General features: G+C 39.9%; 1 protein-coding gene across 1 annotated transcript in view; it reads right to left on the reverse strand.

Moving 5' to 3' along the window:
* Nucleotides 1-22,045, reverse strand: part of TNFRSF19 (TNF receptor superfamily member 19) — a 134,307-nt gene that overhangs the window by 72,171 nt on the left and 40,091 nt on the right. Inside the window, exons 4-5 of the mRNA XM_080659929.1 lie at nt 17,247-17,425; nt 7,385-7,470 (exon numbers count right to left, since the gene is read on the reverse strand). Of these exons, the coding sequence (XP_080516055.1) occupies nt 7,385-7,470; nt 17,247-17,425 (265 nt within the window). The remainder of the gene's footprint in view (nt 1-7,384; nt 7,471-17,246; nt 17,426-22,045) is intronic.

Here is a 22,045-nt window from a genome sequence, read left to right on the forward strand (position 1 = left end):
GTTTTATATTGGGAGGAAAGGATGAATGTAGAGAACAAGAGTTTAAGAAACTTCTAAGAATTTTTTATTTCTATAACTTTAATGAAACTAGTGCTAAGTAAAGATAAATATTTGAAATCAGTAATCATCCAATGCAGTTGCATTTATAGCACATATATTTTTTTTTTTTTCTAAAGGGGCTATGGCATTTAAACTGCCCAGCTATTTTTTTCATCATCCTTGGAAAATGAGGACCTTGCTGTAATACATTTTCAGATAACAGTTGTTTGCCTTAATAAGCAAATAAACTTTTAAAAGGATTATGCTTGAAGTAAATCATTCCAAAATAAATAGTTTTCTTAACAAATTTGTAATCTGATCATCCCCCAACCCTTTTTCATGTCCAGAATCATAATGAGAACTATAATTATTGTATTGAGTGGTATTAGAGAGAAAACTTTAGGGGTCGATCATTAGGCTGTATGGGTCTGTTTGCTCTACTCTCAATGGCACAAAATTATAGTGTATTTGAAGTTCTGATGGCTTGCTTTTTGTTGTGTTCTGACTCCTCCCTGCTGTACTGCAGTCTAGCTTTTCACTTCTTGCTACATCCATTTCTCTGCCTTTATTAGCTTCTTCCCACTCTTCTCCTTTCCTTCACCAGGGCTGTTTGGTTTGGCAGAACAAGGCTTGCAATAAAAATAAAAGGATTCCATGGCATTCCTCTCAGTAAAGTGCTCCAGTGCCTGGATTCTGCAAGAAGATCTGTTTCTTTGGTTTCCACAGACGCTGCCTCTGATTACTACCAGTATTACTTTAAATTTGTTTTTCAACAAAATAATGAAATTACATATTATTGACAAAAAGGAAGGATGATACAAAAGACATACAGGGAGCAATACGCAGTGGGAAAAAGAGAAGAGCAATAGTACCCTAAACCAACAAATAAATTAGTGAAAACAAAGGGAATCTTTGCTTCAAATGTTAGCTGGGAGTGCTGGCTTTTCAATTTGTCTGCCATAAACCTTGGGCTGTTTTGGCTGTTTTAACAAGTTCTCTTTGATCTCATTGTCCTCCTGTTCCCCACCCTGAAAGTCTAACAGGAAAGAACTCCATTGTTAAGACTTCTCTTTAGGAAGCTCCCTATCTCTAATGCCTTAACCATTTGCTCAGGACACACAGCAGCACTCATCTTGTTCCCCAAAACGTCCCCAAAGCAGGCTCTATCAGCACAAGACATGGCAGCAATCCCCTAGCCAGACACTGAGGAGTCTTGGCCTGAGGACCACAGACTATTGAAAACCTTCAGTAAACTGAACCCTTACTTAGTTCATACTGGCTTTGTGGACCCATCTTTATCCTGCAGAGGATCTAATAAGTCCTCTGGAAAGCCAGGCCACTAAATGTCAGCAAACTCATCAGAAGAACTCTGCTGCAGAAGCAAAAGAACATACATAAATACAATAAAAATCACATAATTTTTCCAAAACAAATGTAAAATACTTTTGAATTTCATGCATCTCTTCTGCATGCCATTATATAGGCATTCACTGTGATTAGATTCATTAATTGTTTAAGTATTCCAGAATGCAGAGTACTACCTGCTGGAGGATACCAGGAATTGGTTTCTTCACTTCAGGAGTCTAGTTGGTTAAATCATTCAGGTAAAGCTTAAGTCAACTTGTATTTCACCTCCCCCTTCTCTTCTTCTTCCTTCTCACCTCCTCTACCCCTCCTTTAAAACTGGAAAACTCATATTGGTATTGATTTTAAACACTCCCAATTTATTTCCTTTTACATTTTTTTAAAGAGGCATTTACAAGGTACCTTTACTTTAAAATTATTTAACATTGCCTGTCAAGAGACAACAATAGTAATACCTCTGTACACATAAACACATTGTATCAATTCATTAGTGAGTGAATAGGAAAGGCACCTACACAGAGATGTGAAGAACAGCAATGTGGGTAACAGGAGCCTTAAAACCCCTGTCGTCCAAATACCTACATGGTACTTTACTCAATAAATTATTATTAAATATTTGAAAATATAAAAATATTCTAATACTTTAAGTAATGTGGCTTATTACTTGTTGATACAGAGACCTGCTGTTTCTTGAGTTTTAAGCCATGTAAAGTTCCTAAATAGTTTCAGGTGAACAGAGCTGCTTTTCTCCCCCCCCACCCTCACCCCCACCCCACACACACAACAGCCACTTATCTGATTACTTATCTCTTTGTAATCACATGGCTTGTTTTACAAAGCCCCCAAGAACAAAGCAAACATCTAGGTTAAACACACTTAAATAAAGGTGGACTTCAGTGAAAACAGCTTTGAATTTTTTTCAAAACCATTTGTTCCAACCAGTGTTTGTTCCACATTAAGTAAACACTGCTAAAAGAAATCAGACAAAATCTGCACTTCTTATCAGACACAGGGCAGAATGTAGTTCTAAAATTTTTTGTGTTTTTCTCCATTTCTTCTTAATGCTCTAAATGGTCACATGTTACTAGGAAGTGAGGCTCAAAGAGGAGTAAAGCCTGAAGCAAGGGTTTCTATGGAAAGGGTCCCTTTATTCACCTACAAATTACAGTGATGTCACTGATCGACCCTGGGCTCCATGACCAACCAGTCATTCTCATAAATTAACACTATTAGTGACTGGCAAAGAGGTTATGGGTGGCCTAATCAATTATCAGTGGTTCTCAACCTTTCTAATGCCGCGACCCTTTAATACAGTTCCTCATGTTGTGGTGACCCTCAACCATAACATTATTTTCGTTGCTACTTCATAACTGTAATTTTGCTACTGTTATGAATCGTAATGTAAATATCTGTGTTTTCCGATGGTCTTAGGCGACCCTGCTAGCGGTTCTCAACCTGTGGGTCGAGCCCTACAAAGAGAGAAACTTACATCTAGACACTTTATTACAAATTTCAGCTGTAGAGAACCTATTAGTTATCTGATGGCTGAAATTCTGGCAATCTCCTATTATGCCATTTCCTGTTGAGTGGGGCAGTTATATACGCAGTGCTAGCTCACTGGTCTTCTTTGAACCACTGCCTCTGCTGAATACCAAATCTCTGGGCAATTACTTGGTTCTTTTTCAAGACAACAAGTCCCCCCAAATGCTAGGAGATAAGATCTCAAAACCCAAGAAGCATTGCAGGGTAAAGGGAGCAAGGAAGGGAGCCAACGGATTGGAGACCCTGCTCATTGCCAGACACTATGTCAGGTGACTTACATATATTGACTATTCAGTACTTACAACAACCTTCATAGGTAGGTAACCCCATTTTACAGGGACAAAACCTAGCCCTAGGAGAGTTAAGTAAGTCACTTGGCCAAAGGTACACCAGTCGTAGACAAGTATGGACTTGGGGTGGCCCCTTGGAAAGTTGACAGATACATGAGAAGTTTTCAATCTTGTGTTACTTTGGTTTGCTTCAGGTATTATAGCAATACCAAAAAAAGAATTACATTAATTTAAAATTATTCTTGTGTTATTAACACAGTCATCCCTTTTAAAAACTTGTTTGTAGCTTACTATATATTTAGGAAGCAACTTATGCATATGCTGGGGCTGTTTCAGAGGTGGTTTGAGTCATCCCCACAGAAGCCCCTTCAGATATCATATGAGGATCAAACAATGTACTACTATGACCACAGACTTCAGCTGGACCCTTGTTACCAGGAAACTCGCTATTTTCTCTAATCAACCTGCCTCCCACTATCTGTAATGAGAACCTCAAACACCTGTGCTCTTCCAGCCTCTGCGTTCCTTGCCTCAGAGGAACAGGGTGTCTTCTCTGCCACACACACAGAAGCAGGGTATGTGAACCTCTCAACCTCATCACTGAATGGCAAGCTCATGCTTATCTTCCCCCACCCGCTCCTTCCCAGATTATGGCAGAGATCTCTTACTCCTCCCAGATAAGGTCAAGGGAAAATTTTAGCTTCAGGATCCTTCTGCAACAAACCTTATGTGCCTGGTTATTCTTTTGTTCCCTCAATATGAAAAACATGCAGATGTGTCTACACCTAAAAAACTAAATAAAACAAAATTCCTCGTCTGCATATTCCATTGTCACCTTCACAGGCAAACATCTGAGTTGTCTATAATAGTCTCCATTCTCTGCTTACATTAACTTTTTGTTTCATTTTAATGTGACTCCATTTGCATTACTCATTAAAATGGTTCTTGTCAATGTCATCAAAAACATCCAAAGTGAAAAGGGCATTTCCAGTGTCAACAGACTCAACTTGAATACAGCATCCACCAGTATGCTTCAGGCCACCATACTCCCCTGGTTTCCCCAGACTTCTCTGGACCCTCTGTTTAGTCACCTTTTCAGGATCATCCTCCTCTAGCTGATCTTTTAAATCACAGCTCAAAGCCTTCCCTAATGCTCCTACGTCATTACCCATTATTCACCCTCAGAGTACCCTGGATCCTTACAAAAAAGGGACTAAGCAGTCACAATTTTGCCTCTACATGTGCTGTATCTCAATATTGTTTAACTCTGAGTAGTTATTTCACAACTCCTCCACTATGCTATACCCTCCCTGAAGAAAAGAACTGGGGTCTATCTGTCCTTCACTGTGTGCCTGGCACTTAAATGTTTGTTCAACAGATAAACGGAAAAGATTCTGCCTCACAGGACAATGGTATTTAATTAGACCAATCAGATTTTGTCCTTCAGGAGCTGAAAGAGGGAAGTCCAGAGCAATGCAGTCTGGTGAAAGTATGAAGAAAAACCAGGAGGTATAAAGAGAGGCCTGCAGACTGAGCAAGTAGCTGTGTAGCACTAATGCAGGGCTCAGAGTCTCAGGCTGCAGGGGACCATGGTCTCCAGACTCTATGGCTGCCTGAGGTTTCAAGCAAGGGCTACCCCTGGGTTCTAGAAAGTTCCTGCTTCTTTCAGTACTGCCTGTGTCCTTTACTCGAGGTAACTTGAGTGCCATAACTGTCTTATAGCTAACTAGGAGTCTAAATAATATAGGAGCTCCTCATGGAGGTAAAACAAACAAACAAACACCGAAGAAGCAGTTTTTTGTGAATAAGTTGAAAAGCCCAAAGTAGGAGAAATGAAAACATAAGGCACCTTACATAATTTCCCCCCAAAACGTGAAGATCTCTTTTGAGGAGATTAGCTGTGTTCTGGAATGAGTCCCAAGAACTGTGCCAAAAGCAGCAAACTTTCCTTTACAGAACTTAATAAGGATTAACACTCACTAAAGACCACCAGACTCTTGTTTCATGATTAAAAAAAGTATTAGCTGTGCACACTACATCTCCGACTTTGAAAAATAATTTATGTTTCTTTGCTTTCTAAAAAGTTTCATATATAGAGAAATATGTCTATAATATAATTTAAGCTAGTTAATTTTCTTTCCAAATTATAACTTAAGTAGGGATTTACAAGACATTAAAAGTTAAATGTGAAATCTACATTTGAAGGCTAATTTATGATGTCCAAACATAGTCAGATCCCGGAAGGCAAAAAATTCCAGTGCCTCAGACTTATGAGTAGATTATTAAACAGAAAAAATTAACCTAGAACTTTCCAACTTTAAATTGATTAATACCAATTTCTTTACTAAATCTTTTCATGGTAGTTTGGAATGAAGATCATAATCTTTGCCTTCTGGACAAAATGATGGCTGAGCTGACCCATCGGCAAGACCAAGTTGCTACCCCACATTAAATGGCAGGAGAACATGTCATTTTATAGGTTGTGTAGCATAAAGAGGCTCTTTCAAGATCTTCTCTATGTTAGATTTTTAAATTTTTCATTAATTATGAAGCAAACAATATAAGAAGAAGTCAGCATGAAGCAGTTACATCAGCCAACAGAGGACAGATTAGATAGTTTGGTTTTTCTTAGGGAGACAGTAGAGTGTGGTGGAAAAAACATACCACTTAGAGTTAGACAGACTTAGGTTTGAATACTGTCTCTGCCAATTACCAGCCAGCAATGAAAAGTTATTAACATCTCTGGACCGGGTGTCTTCCAAATGTGGGCTGATGATGTGGTATTGAGTAAAACAAATTGTTTCCCAATGATGACTAATACATAACAGACATTCATGATTAAACTCATTAATTGCAATGAATCATTTGGTGAATATTTAAATATTATAAAAATGAGGGTCAAAATACATTTCTTTAAAAGTTAGAGTCTGCATTTTTTTGTTTTTTGCTTTTCTATCACTTCAAAGGAAGAATAAAAAGTAATGCATTTGATAAAGGGCATAATAATATGGACTATAAAAGTCCATGAATTGCTGGGAAACACAAGTACTATGTGACCTTACCAAATAATGCAATAACTTGCAATTAGTTCAGAGACTTTTGTCACAGAAAGAAAAGGACAAATCCCATGCATTGAAAATTATATCAAAACAACCCCTAAATATAAACATTGATTTTACCAATGCTTCCCAGAAAGGCATGAGCAACCTATGCTTGGGATAAAAGCCCTCCTGCCTCCTCTGCCTATACCTGCTATTTCTTGTGTACAGTGAAACACAGTTCACTAAAACCCTGCTTAGCAAAGACAAGCATGAGCTGAGCACTGAGGGGGGCCATGTGCTGATTTCTTTCCTGGCTCAACACCTGTTGGTTTTCATTGGCCAGATTTGTACTTAGGATTCCCATTCAAAAATCAATGCAAGTTCATAAAACTTGTAACAAATATCTTTCATATTAAAGGAAAAGTATGGTCAAAAAGATTAATTAATATTAATATTAATATAAATAGAAAAAGGCACAATTTGCAGTTATATTCCCAGTACACAGTGAGTTTCTCTTCTTATTTATTAAATAAGAAAAGTAAAGAAATGAATGAAGTGAGCTAAGATTCCATTTAACAATACATTAATTAGGGCAGGCAATTCATGGAGAGGAATGTGTCTGGAATGGAAGACATCACATGACAGTGTCTAGGGACTAAGATGGGAAAACAAAGGAATTAATGGGGCCATGGCACAAAGACATTATGCATTAGTATTTAGACCACCTAGTTCATTGGAGTTGCATGATATATATAACATATTATATATATATACATATATATATGTATGTATATATATTATATATATGTATATATATACAAGTATATATATATACACACACATATATGAAAAGATAAGAGTTTGAATGGAGTACAGCAGCCACAAAATATCTGTTTTTCACTTTGAGATTCAAATCAATGGACATAGTTTTCTGGCTGAGGCACACAACAAAAGAGCTTTATGTCCTGCTGAAAGCTTGATAAAAGAGTGCACGCTATAAGCCTCACAGGAGAGAGAGATTTTGCTCCATTTGCCAATGGAACAAAGGTTGTTGTTTTTTTTAAAGGCCAAGAACCTTTTTGCTGTGTTTGTATGGAGTTCACTCACAGTGTGGTTCATAAGGAGGAGGAGGGTCTCCACAAGGTACACACTCCATGTCTTGAAAACCAACAAGTTTTGTCTTCCTATAAAACCTAGAGGAAAAAGGAAAATAATCCTTGTTAGCTCTTTTATCTAAGCTCACAGTTACAGAACAGATTACATAAATTACTGGCAGTCTCCATTACCAATTCTATTGTTAAAAAAAAAGTTCTCAAAGTCTTATTAAATATAGTACTATCTTAGACAGACAACCTTAGAAAGACCTCTGAGCGTGCAGTGAATACTTAAGAAAGGCCAACTCCACTAAACATAACTTTGTAGATTTTACTTAGTCTCACATTTTCTATATTGGGGGAGTGGGTGCTGGTGAGGGAATATGAAATCAATTTAAATGATAAAATGCCTTATAAATAAAGTGCTAGTTTTTAACATTTGAAAATCAAAGACCAAAGAGTCCAGCAAACCATAAAAGCAATAGAAAAATGTAGTGAGGTGCTTATATAATTTTGATATGGGGACATCTTTCTAGCCTTGACAAGATTAATATTAATATAAATGGAAAATGACCCAGGAGCCAGGAAGGAAGAGATTAACAGCTTTCAGCTTTGAAAACACACACACACACACACACACACACACACACACACACACAAGAATATTAAAGATAACTGAAGAGCAAAAACAAAGTATCATTAACCTAATTAATGGGCAAAAGAAAATTAAAAAATAGTACTGATCACAGCATTTTCTATAACATAAGTTTGTAACATTAAACTTCAAAATCATTAAGGTGAAAGGAAAAAACAGGCAAAGAACATTAATTCCCAAAAGAATGACATTTCATAATTTTTAGTTTTCATAATTAAAACTAAAAAGAATGATGCCATTGATTTTTAAATTTAACATTAAAATATTTAACTTCATTATTATTCAAGTAACTATTTCATAACTATTGCAATTAAAATACACCGTTTTTACTTAGAAAATTGAGAAAGTGTTGGTATAAGGCTAGGTAAATAGGCACATGTATATATTGCCAGTGGGAATAGAAATTGCCACTTGCAGGAGGACAATTTAGCAATACAGCATCAGAATTCAAATAGTTTATTTACATCCTTTACCCAATAATTTCATTTTGTGAAATGTATCCAAAAGAAATAATCAGGTAGGTAAAATTGTATGTATAAGAATGCAATCACAGTATCTATATATATAAAAGCCTATGCAACCGTCTAACTGTCCAACCCGCAGCCATGACGAGCACTGACCACCAGGGGGCAGACGCTCAACACAAGAGCTGCCGAGCTGCGGTGACTTTACAGCTGTGGTTCTCAGGTGATGCACCCAGAACCAGAGAGGAGGGAGCCCGATTCTAGGGTGAGTCACCTGAGAACCTCTCTCTCACAATCCGGGACCCTCGGGGGATGTCGGAGAGCTGGTTTCGGCCCAATCCCCATAGGCCAGGACGAGGGACCCCACTGATGCACAAATCTGGCTTCTAGTTGTTTGTAAAAGAAAAGAAGCCAATTAGGCACAATCCCAATATCCAACATTAGATATGACCAACTACGATGGAACCAAGGCAAAAGAATAAAAGGTGTGCTTCAGAAACAATTATGCAGATCTACCATACATAATTTTTTAATTGATAAAGTATCATTAAGTGAAAAAAGAAGTGTGAATAATATAATTCCATTTTATACAAACACACTTTGGTATAGATTCTTTCAGACTATTTACCAATGCAGCTAATGACATTTATATATATATATATATATATATATATATATATATATATATATATATATTAGCAGTGAAAAAAATTATATATTGGAGAATAAATTTACAGATAAAGTATATAGAGGAGAGGTAGATGCAATTATTTTGTAAAATTGGATAATGTAGTAACAAACCTGTATAATTTATGATTGAAATGAAATTTGCATTTTGAAACTAAGTAAATTACCTCAAATGACCAATATTTGCTCATCATTCCATTTTCATTTGACTATGAACATCTGTCCAAATGATTGTAATATAATGAATTCTCACCAAATTTTAATTAAAGATATTTATTTTGGAATTTATGAAGTCAAAATCAAAGAACAAAGTTGGAAGATTCATACTTCCTGATGTAAAAATAATCACAAAGTATATTAATCAATGCAGTGTGGTACTGGCATAAAGAGAGACATGTAGACCAATGAACAGAAAAGAGATTCTAAAAAATAAACCTCCATGTATATGGTCAAATGATCTTTGACCAGGGAACAAAGACCACTTAATGGGGATAGGACAGTCCCTTCAACAAATATTGCTGGGAAAACTGGATATCCACATGCAAATAATAAAGCTGGCTCCTTATCTTAGCTCATATACAAAAATTAATTCAAAACAAATTAAATGAAAGACCCCAAAGAAAACAGGAGAAAAGTTTAATGACATTGAATTTAGCAATAATTTCTTGGATATGACACCAAAAGTCAATCAAAAGGCACATATGAAACAGGCAGCAAAAATAAAAATGCAAGGAGACTATATCAAACTTAAAACTTGTGCATAAAATGATACAATCAATGTATACTTACACCCAAACTCATTGAGTTGTATACTAGTACACTAAATCTTACCAAATAATAGACAAACATGTAAATTGACCGTACCTCCGCTACGCCCATAGCCAATCAGAGTGAGTATGCAAATTAACCCAGCAAAGATGTTAATTTGCATAAATAGGAACATCCTGGCACCCAGGTCACTCTGAGGTAAGCCCCGTGTGGGCCCTGAGCAGCCTGGGAAGGGCCTGAGCCAGGGGGCTCCTGGGCAGGGCCAAGCCTGCAATCAGAGCCAAGGGGCCAGGGGCAGAGCCAGCGATCGGAGGGAGCTGGGGGTCCCCTGCCCAGGCCTAAAGCTTTGGCCAGAGGCTTTAGGCCTGGGCAGGGGCAGAGCCGGTGATTGGAGGGAGCTTGGGGGGCCCCTGCCCAGGCCTAAAGCTTTGGCGAGAAGCTTTAGGCCTGGGCAGGGCCCAGCCGGCAATTGGTGTGACTGCTCATTGGCTCAGCTTCCTGTATGCCACTGGTAATATTATTAGTAACTTGGGTAATAAGAATCCAAAAAGGTGATCTTAGGGTTTTTCCACCACACTTCTGGAGAGAAAAATGAAGGTCCACTGCTGGAGGGCTAAGAAATGTCATATCCTGCCCTAGCCAGTTTGGCTCAGTGGATAATGCCTCGGCCTGCCAACCGCAGGGTCAGGTTCAATTCTGATCAAGGGCATGTACCTAGGTTGCAGGCTCCTCCCTGGCCGGGGCGCAGGTCAGGGCTCATGCAGGAGGCAACCAATCAAAGTGTTCCTCTCACTTTGATGTTTCTCTCTGTCTTTCTCTTTCTCTTCCACATTCTCTAAAAGTCAATGGAAACATATCCTCAGGTGAGGATAAAAAAAAAAAGAAAGAAAGAAATGTCATATCCTATGAAAGACACATCTTGAAAATGCCTAAAGAAAGTTGTGATTTTTTTCATGGTGAAGGGACTGGAGTCCGTGTTGATGAAAACACCTCGGTGGCTGTGGTGACTGGCAGTGGCTGCAGCAGCAGGGTGATGGGGCTGGTGCCTTCCCCTGATCAGCCCGTGGGGAGCGTGCCTAAGCCATCAGTAAGACATCCCCTGAGGGCTCCCAGTATGTGAGAGGGGGCAGGTTGGGCTTGGGCTGAGGGACCCCCCAACCCCCAGTGCACGAAATAAGGGCCCCTAGTACCTTAATAAAATGGTTAAAAAGTAAGTCACACTAAAATTAGTTTTAAATTATAATAAAATAATGATTCCTTCTAAGATTAAAAATAAAATATACAATCAACAGTAAAGGGCAACCTACAATATGAGAGAAAATATTTGCAAATCATATTCTAAGCTAGATGAGCACTTTTACTTTTTAAAATATATTTTTATTGATTTCAGAGAGAAAGAGAGAGGGAGAGAGAAATAGAAACATCAATGATGAGAGAGAATCATTGATAGGCTGCCTCCTGCACGCCCCACACTGGGTATTGAGCCCACAAACCGGGCATGTGCCCTGACTGGGAATTGAACCATGACCTCTTGGTTCATAGGTCAACATGCAACCACTGAGCATGCCAGCCGGACTAGATGAGCACTTTCAAAACACTCTGGAAAACTTGAGTAAAAGTCACTATGTGATTATTACCTGCCTCATACATTCATGCTAACTTAGAAAAAGATGTAATTTTGAACTAATCATATAAGTAAACTGTGGAAAATCATTCAAATATCTACTCGTTTCTGACTTTCCTGCATCTACTAGTAAGCACTTAAAGAATGAGCAAACACTGCAGAAACTAAAAGCCATGGGTTCAGATGACAACAGAGGTTAAGCATGGGACGCACATTTGATGGGAGCTCCTGGGGAGACCATACCCTTTCCCACATTGCAGCAGCATACCTCCTTCTTTATGAAAACCTAGTCCTTGTACCCTGTGCTTTCCCCAACTCTCTCTGGGCACTGCCTACCTCAGCCCTCAGCCCTTAAGTCAGGCATATGGTGGGCATTATCTCCTGTGGACCTTTTCTTCTTCCTGCCCTCCAGAAGAAGACAGCAGACATACACAGACATGCTTTTGTCAAAATTGTAGAAAGGAATAATAAAGATAAAAATTGTAGAAAGGAATAATAAATATTCAGTGTGTGCTCCTCAAATAGATTTGCACAAGGTCAAAACTCTGGGTAATGATATTAATAGGTATCAATGTTTCTGAAATTTTAGACCATTACTTTTTTATTAAATAACAGATTTATTGAAATATTTTACAAACCATAGAATCCATCCAGTTAAAACACATAATTAAATGGTCTTAATATATTCATGGATTTGTGTAACCGTCAGGTATAATCCATTTTAAAACATCTTCAACATGCCAAAAAAAACCTCTGTACCCCACCCTCATTTTCCTGACACCCCCCCACCAACCACCACCACCACAACCATCACCACCAACCCTAGACAACTACTAGCTTATTTTCTGTCTTTATAAATTTGCCTGTTCTGCATATTTCATGCAATGGGTTCATACAATAGGTGGTCTTTCATAAATGGCTTCTTTCATTTAACATCGTTTTCTAGGTTCATCCATTTTGTGGCATGTATCAATAATTCATTCCTTTTTATTGCTGAGTAAAATTCAAATGTTTGAATACACTCCATTATGCTTATCCATTCATCAGTTGAGGGACATTTGGGTTGTTTCCACTTTTGACTATTATGTATAATGCTGCTATGAACATGTGTGTGCATGTTTTTTCATGGATGTATTTTCAATTATCTTGGTTACATATCTAAGAGCAGAATTGCTGGGTCACATGGTAATTATGTTTAACTTGTTGAGGGACTGCCACACTTTTGCAAAGTGGCTGCACCATTTTACATTCCCTTCAACAGTGTATGAAGGTTCCAATTTTTCTGTTTCCTCACCAACACTTGTGATAGTCTGTATTTTTGGTAATAGCCATCCTAGTGGGTGTGAAGTATGCAGTTTTAATTTGCATGTCCCTGATTGCTAATAATGTTGAGCATTTTTTCATGTGTTTATTGACCATTTGCATATCTTCTTTGGAGAAAAGTGTAACCAAATCCTTTGCCCATATTTTAATTTGCTTATTTGCATTTTTATTATTGAGTTGTAAGAGTTCTTTATATATTCTAGATAAGAAAGTCCCTTATCACATATATAATTTACAAATAGTTTCTCTAATTCTGTGGGTTGTCTTTTTATTTTCTTGATGGTATCTATTGAAGCAGAAAAGATTTTAAATTTAATTAAGTTCAATATAGCTATTTTTTTATTTAATGCTTATGCTTTTGGTGTTAGACCACTACTTTTTACAACGGTTTCGGTGTTGAGTCATTGCATAAGGCCATGCTTGAGCCACAGGCTATTTCCTGCTTCTGCTTTTCAGGTCCAGAACATTTTTTCCTCCTCTGGCTTCAACAAGAGCCCCAGAGCTATCACCATGCCATTTGATCAAAAGCATCCCAAATTTGTGGGCGTGTTCTGGTCAAGTCCAGCTAAAGTCCTTCCTTTGCAGTGAGTTAGAGCATGGCTTGTTGCAGTAGATTCCGGGATGTGGCTCCAAGCTCCACTACATACTGGCTAAGTGATCTTGCCTGAATAAACTTCAACCTTGATAAGGTTCACTTTCTTCATGCTTAAGATACTGTAAACATTATAGTACATTACTCATGTAAAGTGCCTCCCTAAGTCCCACTTTTCATATGGAGTTTATCCCCCAACTGCCTATTTTATCTGGCACAGCTACCCAATGCTTACTCAGGAACACTTAAAACTTAAAATGCTTCCTCCTGGACTTTGCCTCTCCTCCTGGCCCAGGTCTAGTTCTCCTTTCCTTCCATGGCCTGGGTTCATTTTCAATATTTAAGGTTTTCACTATTCATATGTGTCTACTCCCTTCCACCCTCTCTTTTTCTACTCAACTCTTTCTTCCTCCTGAAGATACCCTGGTCTCTTTGCAGCTTCTTAAAAATACCAGTTTCATGTCCACCTTGGGGGCCTGTCTCTAGCAGGTCCCTGTATCTACAGTGCTCTTCCCCACATATCTGCTCTCCTAATTGCTTCAAGTCTTTACTCAGATCTCCCCTTTTCAGTAATGCCTACTACTGCAACTTATCTATCCATTCCATGAGGCATACCTAATCCCCCTTAGCTGCTCTAGGTTTTCTTTTTTCCCTCACAGAAATCATCATCTTCTGTCTTTCTGCATAATTTACTTCTTTAATATTTACTGTTTAGGTATTTTAAAAAACCTTATTAGGATATAATTAGCTAGTTTATTAATATTAATAATAGGAAGAGTGCAAAGGGGAGCCCAGACATTATAAGCATGGTCATCTAGGCATCTTCACCAGGAACCTACAGCTTCACACTCCCCAGGGAACTACCGGTGGAAGGGATGAACAAAGAGGGGGGTAAGGTGAAGGGGAGGGGGGAATACTTGCCTGTCAGTCTAACCTGGAGAACAGTCAATTGGCTAGCAGGGTGGACCCTAAAGCAAGCCCATGAAATTTTGGGAATACATAATCCCCAGAGTTCCCTCTCTCTTGTTCTCTTTTTCTCTTGGCTCTCTAGCTCCGTGGCCCATACTCACTAGTGTGCTTTCCTGTTCTCTCTCATAGCCATGTGACCTTAAGCAGCCGCATGGCCCATGGCCATGCAGACCCCACACACAATGGACTGCAGCTGGGAACACAGGCTAAACTAGCCAGATGCTGAACTGCACTGGACTTTAATATCAAACAGAAATTTTGGGCAGTGGCCTTAATTCTGGCCCTGTTGAATACAAAATTGGACTTCTTCCATGGTAAGAGGTACAGAGATGGGACCTTGGATGGGAACCCCCTTAATTTCACATCATCAACAAAGCTTTGCACAAAAGCCCATCCTCCTGTGGGGGCCTCAAAAAATTCTTTTCCCTGAGGCATCCCAAGAATGCCACTTCCACTGATAACAGCTTTATAAAGCAATGCCTCGTGGCTGCTGGACAAATACAGTTAAACCTTGGTTCTCAAACGTCTCCCACCTGGAACAGTTTGGTTCTCAACTAAGTTGTTCACAAAAAAAATGTTTCGGTTGTAGACCGAAACTTCCATTTTGGACTTGAAAATCCTTTCATGCTGATACCTCAGAATGACAAAAAGCATCTCTCAGGTAACAAACAAAGGAGAGAATGCTTTAGTTGCTGACAATTTTAAAACTTAAAGAGGCCATCAAGAGTGCTAATGTTGCCCTAGCTGGTTTGGCTCAGTGGATAGAGCGTCGGCCTGTGGACTGAAGGGTCCCAGGTTCGATTCTGGGCACATGCCCGTGTTGCGGGCTCGATCCCCAGTGGGAGGTGTGCAGGAGGCAGCCCATGAATGATTCTCTCTCATCATTGATGTTTCTATCTCTCCCTCCCTCTCTCTTCTTCTCTGAAATCAATAAAAGAAATACATTTTTTAAAAAAAAGAGTGCTAATGTTGCTAAGGGTGTGAAAGTGCTCACAAAACAGCAATCACAGGCAATTGAATAGGTAGAAAAACTGTTGTTGATCTGGATAAAGGAAAAGTGGTGAGCCAGTGATAGAATTTCGGAGGCAGTGATAGATTAAAAATTCCTAGTTGGGGGTTAGGGGAAAGTGGCTTGAGAAATTTAAGAAGTATTTATTCACAAATTAAACAGCACATTAGACATGTACTGTATATACTAGTATAAAGGTTAAAACAGAAAATCATTTGGGGGTCTGGAATGGATTAATTCAATTTACATTATTTTTAATGGGAAAGAACAAGTTGGTTTTTGAACAAATTGCTTCTCTAATAGCCTTCCAGAAGGAGAAACCAAGTTCCACTGTATCCGTTGAAATGAGTGCATGGTCATGTTTTGCATTTCTCGGATCCCCAATGAGGATGAACATATATGTTTCCTCTTTTGTGAATTGCCTGTTCATTCTTTGGTACATTTGTTCATGTTTTCTTTATTATTGATACTAGGGACCCAGTGCATGAATTCATGCACCATGAAAGGAACAGTGGGCTGCGAGGCTGCAGTGGGCACAGGGGTGGGTCTCGGCCCATCCTCCATGCCCCTACCTGGCCTCTCCCACCATGGCCCCCAATACCCTGTCTGCTGGCAGCCCTGCTCCTGCCACTGCCGCTCCCACATGCTGACAGCCCCGCTCACACCTGCTGATGGTGTGGAGCTATTGGGTCCGGTGCCAGCAGTGGCTGCAAATGGCAGTTGCTGCCCCAATTGCCCCTCAGGAGCAGGGGGAGGTGGAGAAGCCCCCAGGGGTGATTGGGGCTGGCAGCTGCCCCTCGCACCCACTGAAGGCACCGAGTGATCAGGACCGGCGCCGAGCGCTGGCAGTGGGTGTGAGAGGCGGCTCTGGGGCTGGCAGCAGGTGTGAGCACTGGGAGGGACCATGGCACGCAGGAGCAAAGAATTTTCAGTAACCACCAGATGCTCGCCCTGATGACAGTGACCTGGTGCCCTCCGTTGGTCTGGTGCTCACCTGATCCACCATCCCGCCTCAGCCAACACCCACCATGTTCCATGCTCTGCTGCCTGCTGCCAATGCCCGCCATGTTCCACGTGCACACCCTGGTGGTCAGCGCACGTCATAGTGAACAGTTGATCGGTTCTTCAGTTGTTCTACCGTTCAGTCTATTTTCATATTAGCCTTTTATTATATAGGATACTAGAGGCCCAGTGCATGGATTCGTACATCAGTGGGGTACCTTGGCCTGGCCTGCGGGGATTGGGCCGAAACCGGCTCTCTGACATCCCCTGAGGGATCCCGGGTTGTGAGAGGATGCAGGCCAGGCCGAGGGACCCCACCGGTGCATGATCGGGGCCATGGAGGGACCATAGGAGGGCTCCAGCGCATGTCTGGCCCGTCTCACCCAGTCCAGATCAGCTGGACCCCAGCAACAAGCTAACCTACTGGTCAGAGCGTCTGCCCTCTGGTGGTCAGTGCACATCATAGTGTCATAGTGACTGATCAAACAGTCGAATGGTCAGACACTTAGCATATTAGGCTTTTATCATAGGAACTTTTTTAGAATTCTGTGACATTATTCCTTTCTTAGTATGTTTACTCATTTTATTTATAACAAGCACCTGTCACAGTCCATGGCATTGGCACCAAGAATCTAGTGGTGACTGTTGAGATGCAAACTCATGAACACTCAGCAAAGTGTTCAGGTTAATATCAGTGTGCATTCACATTTGGAAAAGGAAACGAAAAATGCCTGTTTAAGAACAATAGAATAATTACAGGGGAAAAAAATCATCCAACCTACCCTGGTAAGCAGTCCCCGCAGACAGCATCACTGGTGACAGAACAGTTTGCCTTCTGGAAGCGGTTCACCACCGCACAGTCCAGGCATGGCTTGCATTTCTGAAAGCCCCAGTCCTCCTTGAACCTGTGCAGCCGGCAAGTCACACACTGAGCATCCTCCCCGTAGCCAAAGCCACATTCCTGTGGGGATTAACAGGCAATAGAAAGCTATTCAAACACTGGAAGCATGAAAAAGGAAAGAGGCTGGGATGAAAGGAAGACCTGTTCTAGTGATTACTGAGTGCCAGCCCTCCTAGAGACAAAGGCAGCTCTCTAAGCAAGTTCAAATATGTCTCCCACTGCTAATCATCTCTCTTACTATGAGAGGTATACTTAGTCATCCACTTTATTCAAGAAGCCAAGATCATTTGAATAATAATGGTTCTCCAGGACCCCCACTGCTGCATTATTGCAGGTTATGGCAGAATTATGGCACTTATCCCATTCTAATTAAGCCAGTCTTGTGAATGTTCAGAGACTAAAGTCAGGGAAATATTCAGATTAAAGTCAGCAAATATTCAGTATTCACTTATCAAGGCAGAAAACAAGTACTTTGATATCAACAATGGTATTTTAGAAAATGAGGATAACCCATAATATGAAATTTCATAAGTTTACAAGCTTAGAAGTCTATCCAGTAGAGAGCACCCTAAAATGTTCAGCAGCTTAACATTGTCTGATAGTAGGAAGATTCTTACATATTTCTCTAAAAAATACTACATTCTTGTTTGGATAAACCTGTGTGGTGCTAAAGGTCTTAAGTGTCTCTGGACTTGGATGTCAGAACACAGTACTCTTTTCCAAGAATGGGCAAAACAAATGGCTCTTTGATCCACATTATGATCCTTTCCACATGTTTGGGAACTACTAGTAAATAAATTACAGCAGATCACCTAATGTAATTATAATGCAACCATAAAAAGAATGAAGCAGATGTGTGCTTGTGATTGTTCAAAAAATAAGTTAGCATACAGAATTAGAAGTATGATCCCATTTCTTGAGTACTAACACTTGAGTACTAAAATTTATTGGGTGCTTATTCTATGCCAAGCACTTTATACATATTTTCTCATTAATTCATACTCCTTTCCCAATGAGATAAGCACTATCATTATCCCATTTCATGGATATAATTATGGAGCTTCCCAGAAGGTCTGCACCTTAACCAAGGTGACATAGCTAATGTTAGAACCAGGATTTGAATCTACACAGTTTAATTCCAGAGTTAGACTTCATAACACTAGAGTCGGCCAGCTACTTTATCTGACATATACATAGGAAGATGTCTGAAAGATTACATACCAAATGTTAACACTGGTTATCTATACTTTATGATGGTTGCTATAGATGGTTGCTCATTTTAAAAAAAAGTCAGCAGCCTGAGAACTACAAGAAGAACGTGTATGCAAGAGCATGCCAATCAAATCCACATGCAAGACTGTATGCACAGAAGGAGTAAGGGTTCTGACAAAATCCCTCAGGTTCAGCCTCCTCAGAGGTAAATACAGATGCCAGAATGCAAATCCTAGCTAGCTCAAATTCTCATTTTTAATAGAATTTATATATTTTAATTCCTTCATCCATATTTATATACATAGTTATCTAGGCAATATTTACTAGCCAAAAATTAAATCAAAACCAACACAAAGGACAGTATAACCTGTAGTCAATAACTACTCAATAAAGAATATTAGTAATAACATTCCAATCTAGACTTTTTTTTTTTTTTTTTTACTAATAAACTCATTTACATTTTGGAGGAGTGACACCTTCTTTCCTTTTGTTTACTCTGCCTGTCTTTCAAATGTATACCTTGAACATGCAAAACAAAGATAGGGGTGATAAAAAAAAAAAAGCAAAAGGCTAACCACCTTCTTAATTCTGAGTGCTCTAGCTACAAAACTGTTCTAAACCAAAGCACAGACAGGAGGAGGAAAAAACCCAACCACTTGATTTGAAGAACTAATTCACAAATTAGAATTTCTTTAAAACCATTAACAGGAATTAGAAGAATTGAGTTACTATTCTCAATTTTTATAATTCTGTAATAATTTAGGTATTTTTTTTGCAAAAAGCATCTATTACTCTAGTAATAAAAAAATAAAGATATATAAAGAAATTCACAAAGATTTTCTTGGGTATGTACTAGGTCTTTGTGGAGAGACCAATACTTTTTTTTTTTTTTTTTGGTGCTCTGTCCCTGGGCAGTATGGATCTGCCTGGAGAGAGAAGTGTGTCTGTGCTAAGAACTTTAGCTGTTGAGAAAGCTCAGCTAATCCAAAGGCTTTCTTTAAGTATAGAAGGGAGGCTCCACCCCATCTCCTAGGATCAAGGCAAGCACATAGCCCCCTGGACAGTCCCTGGACGGTGTGGACCTCCCCATTCACAGGCTCAGCATCTCCACAAAGACAATGTTTCAAAATCATGATTTGATCCAGGCAGCTTGGATTATAAGGGTCTCATATACAAGTTAAAACACAACAAAGATGGGGAAAAGGGCGAGTAAAAGGGAAAACAAAGGTTGAGAAAGAAGGAAGAGACAGAGGAGGTATATTAACTGGGAGTAAAGTTTGACATTTTGTTTTTTAAGCCAGGTTGGTAGAGGAGGGAAAGTGTGTATTTTCCTACATTGGAGCTAAAGTCACATGAGTTTAAATGCCAACTCTGCCACTTGTCAGCTAAGTTATTTTGGAAACTTTCTGATCCTCAGAAACATGGAGATAATAATACCTGAGCTACAAAGTTGTTTTGAGGAATAAGCAGTAAAACCTATTAAGCCTCTAAACTGTAAATGAAGAGAAACCAAGATGGCGGCATAGGTAAGCACCTAAACTGCTGCCTCACACAACAATTTCAAAACTACGACTAAAAGACAGAACGGACACCATCCAGAACCACAGGAAAGCTGGCTGAGTGAAAATTCTACAACTAGAAGGAAAGAGAAAAGCTCACAGAGAATTGGAGGTACGGCAAAGGGTCTTTGTGTACGCAGAGGGAAGGGCAGCTGAGAGCCTGGCTGACTTTCTCTGGTGGAAGGGGGAAGGAAGCCCCCAACCACACTGAACCCCAGTTCTTACTGCACTGAACCCCAGTCCCGGGTGAAACCCCATGGACCCAGGCTCATACAGGGGGAGTCTGGACTGTCAGGTAGAGAGAAAGGCACCCGGAGACTCGGAGAGCCGGGGGAGACCCGGGGGAGCCCCAGCGGGCAGGGGTCTTGAAACGCACGCGCGCCAGTATGCACAAAGGCTGCGGAGGTTGCTATAGGCTTTCCCTAGCAGAAGGGAGTCAGAAGCTTCTGACTGCACTGAACCCCAGTTCCAGGTGAGCCCCTGGGGACCCACGCTCTTGTGGGGGGAATCTGGACTCTTGGGTGGAGACTTGGGAGCCGGGGAAGGCAGAGGTCTAGAGGCACATGCAGGCGCGCGCGCAAGGGCAAGGCTGACTGGAAGCCAAGACTGTCTGCTCCGCGCTGAGACTCCACCCCATCCAAGCTGAGCACAGAGGCTATTGCAATTTGGCAAGTCTAATCCTATAAGGCTGTCTCCAGCACCGAACTTCTCCCAGCATAGACACAGCGGATCTTTACAGCCAACTGGCCTGGAGGTCAATTCCTCCCAGTGATACCAACAACAATCAAGACTTAACTACAACAAGGCTGTACACACAGTCCACAAGGGGTGCACCAAGAGTGTCCACCTCAGGTTAACTGGGGAGGCCGACCCACTGGGCCATATAGAAAACCTAGCACACAAATCTATCCTACCAACTCAGGGAAGCAGTGAAAATGCGGCGTCAAAGAAAAAGATCACAAATGAAAGAAATGGAGGAAAACAAACAACTGGATATAGAATTCAAAACCACGGTTATAAGGCTTTTCAAGAATATCCTAGAAAAGGCCGATAAATATAACGAGACCCTTGAAGATATGAAAAAGGACTAACTAGAAATTAAACATACACTGACTGAAATAAAAAATATTATACAGAGACCCAACAACAGACTAGAGGAACACAAGAATCAAGTCAAAGAATTGAAATACAAAGAAGCAAAAAACACTCAACCGAAAAAGCAAAAGGAAAAAAAATTCAAAAAGTTGAAGATAGTGTAAGAAGCCTCTGGGACAACTTTAAGCGTACCAACATCAGAATTATGGGGGTGCCAGAAGAAGAGAGAGAACAAGATACTGAAAACCTATTGGAAGAAATAATGACTGAAAACTTCCCCCACCTGGTGAAAGAAATAGACTTACAAGTCCAGGAAGTGCACAGAACCCCAAACAAAAGGAATCCAAAGAGGACCACACCAAGACACATCATAATTAAAATGCCAAGAGCAAAAGACAAAGAGAGAATATTAAAAGCAGCAAAAGAAAAACAGTTAGTTACCTACAAGGGAGCACCCATACGATTGTCAGCTGATTTCTCAACAGAAACTATTCAGGCCAGATGGGAGTGGCAAGAAATATTCAAAGTGATGAATAGCAAGAACCTACAACCAAGAATACTCTACCCAGCAAAGCTATCATTCAGAATTGAAGGGCAGATAAAGAGCTTCACAGATAAGAAAAAGCTAAAGGAGTTCATCACCACCAAACCAGTATTATATGAAATGCTGAAAGGTATTCTTAAAGAAGAGGAAGAAGAAAAAAGTAAAGATAAAAATTATGAACAACAAATACATATCTACCAACAAGTGAACCTAAAAATCAAGTGAATTAAAAACCTGAGGAACAGAATAATCTGGTGAATATAATAGAAT

The sequence above is a fragment of the Plecotus auritus genome (assembly GCF_963455305.1).
Source record: "Plecotus auritus genome assembly, chromosome: 3".
Taxonomy (NCBI): Eukaryota; Metazoa; Chordata; class Mammalia; order Chiroptera; family Vespertilionidae; genus Plecotus; species Plecotus auritus.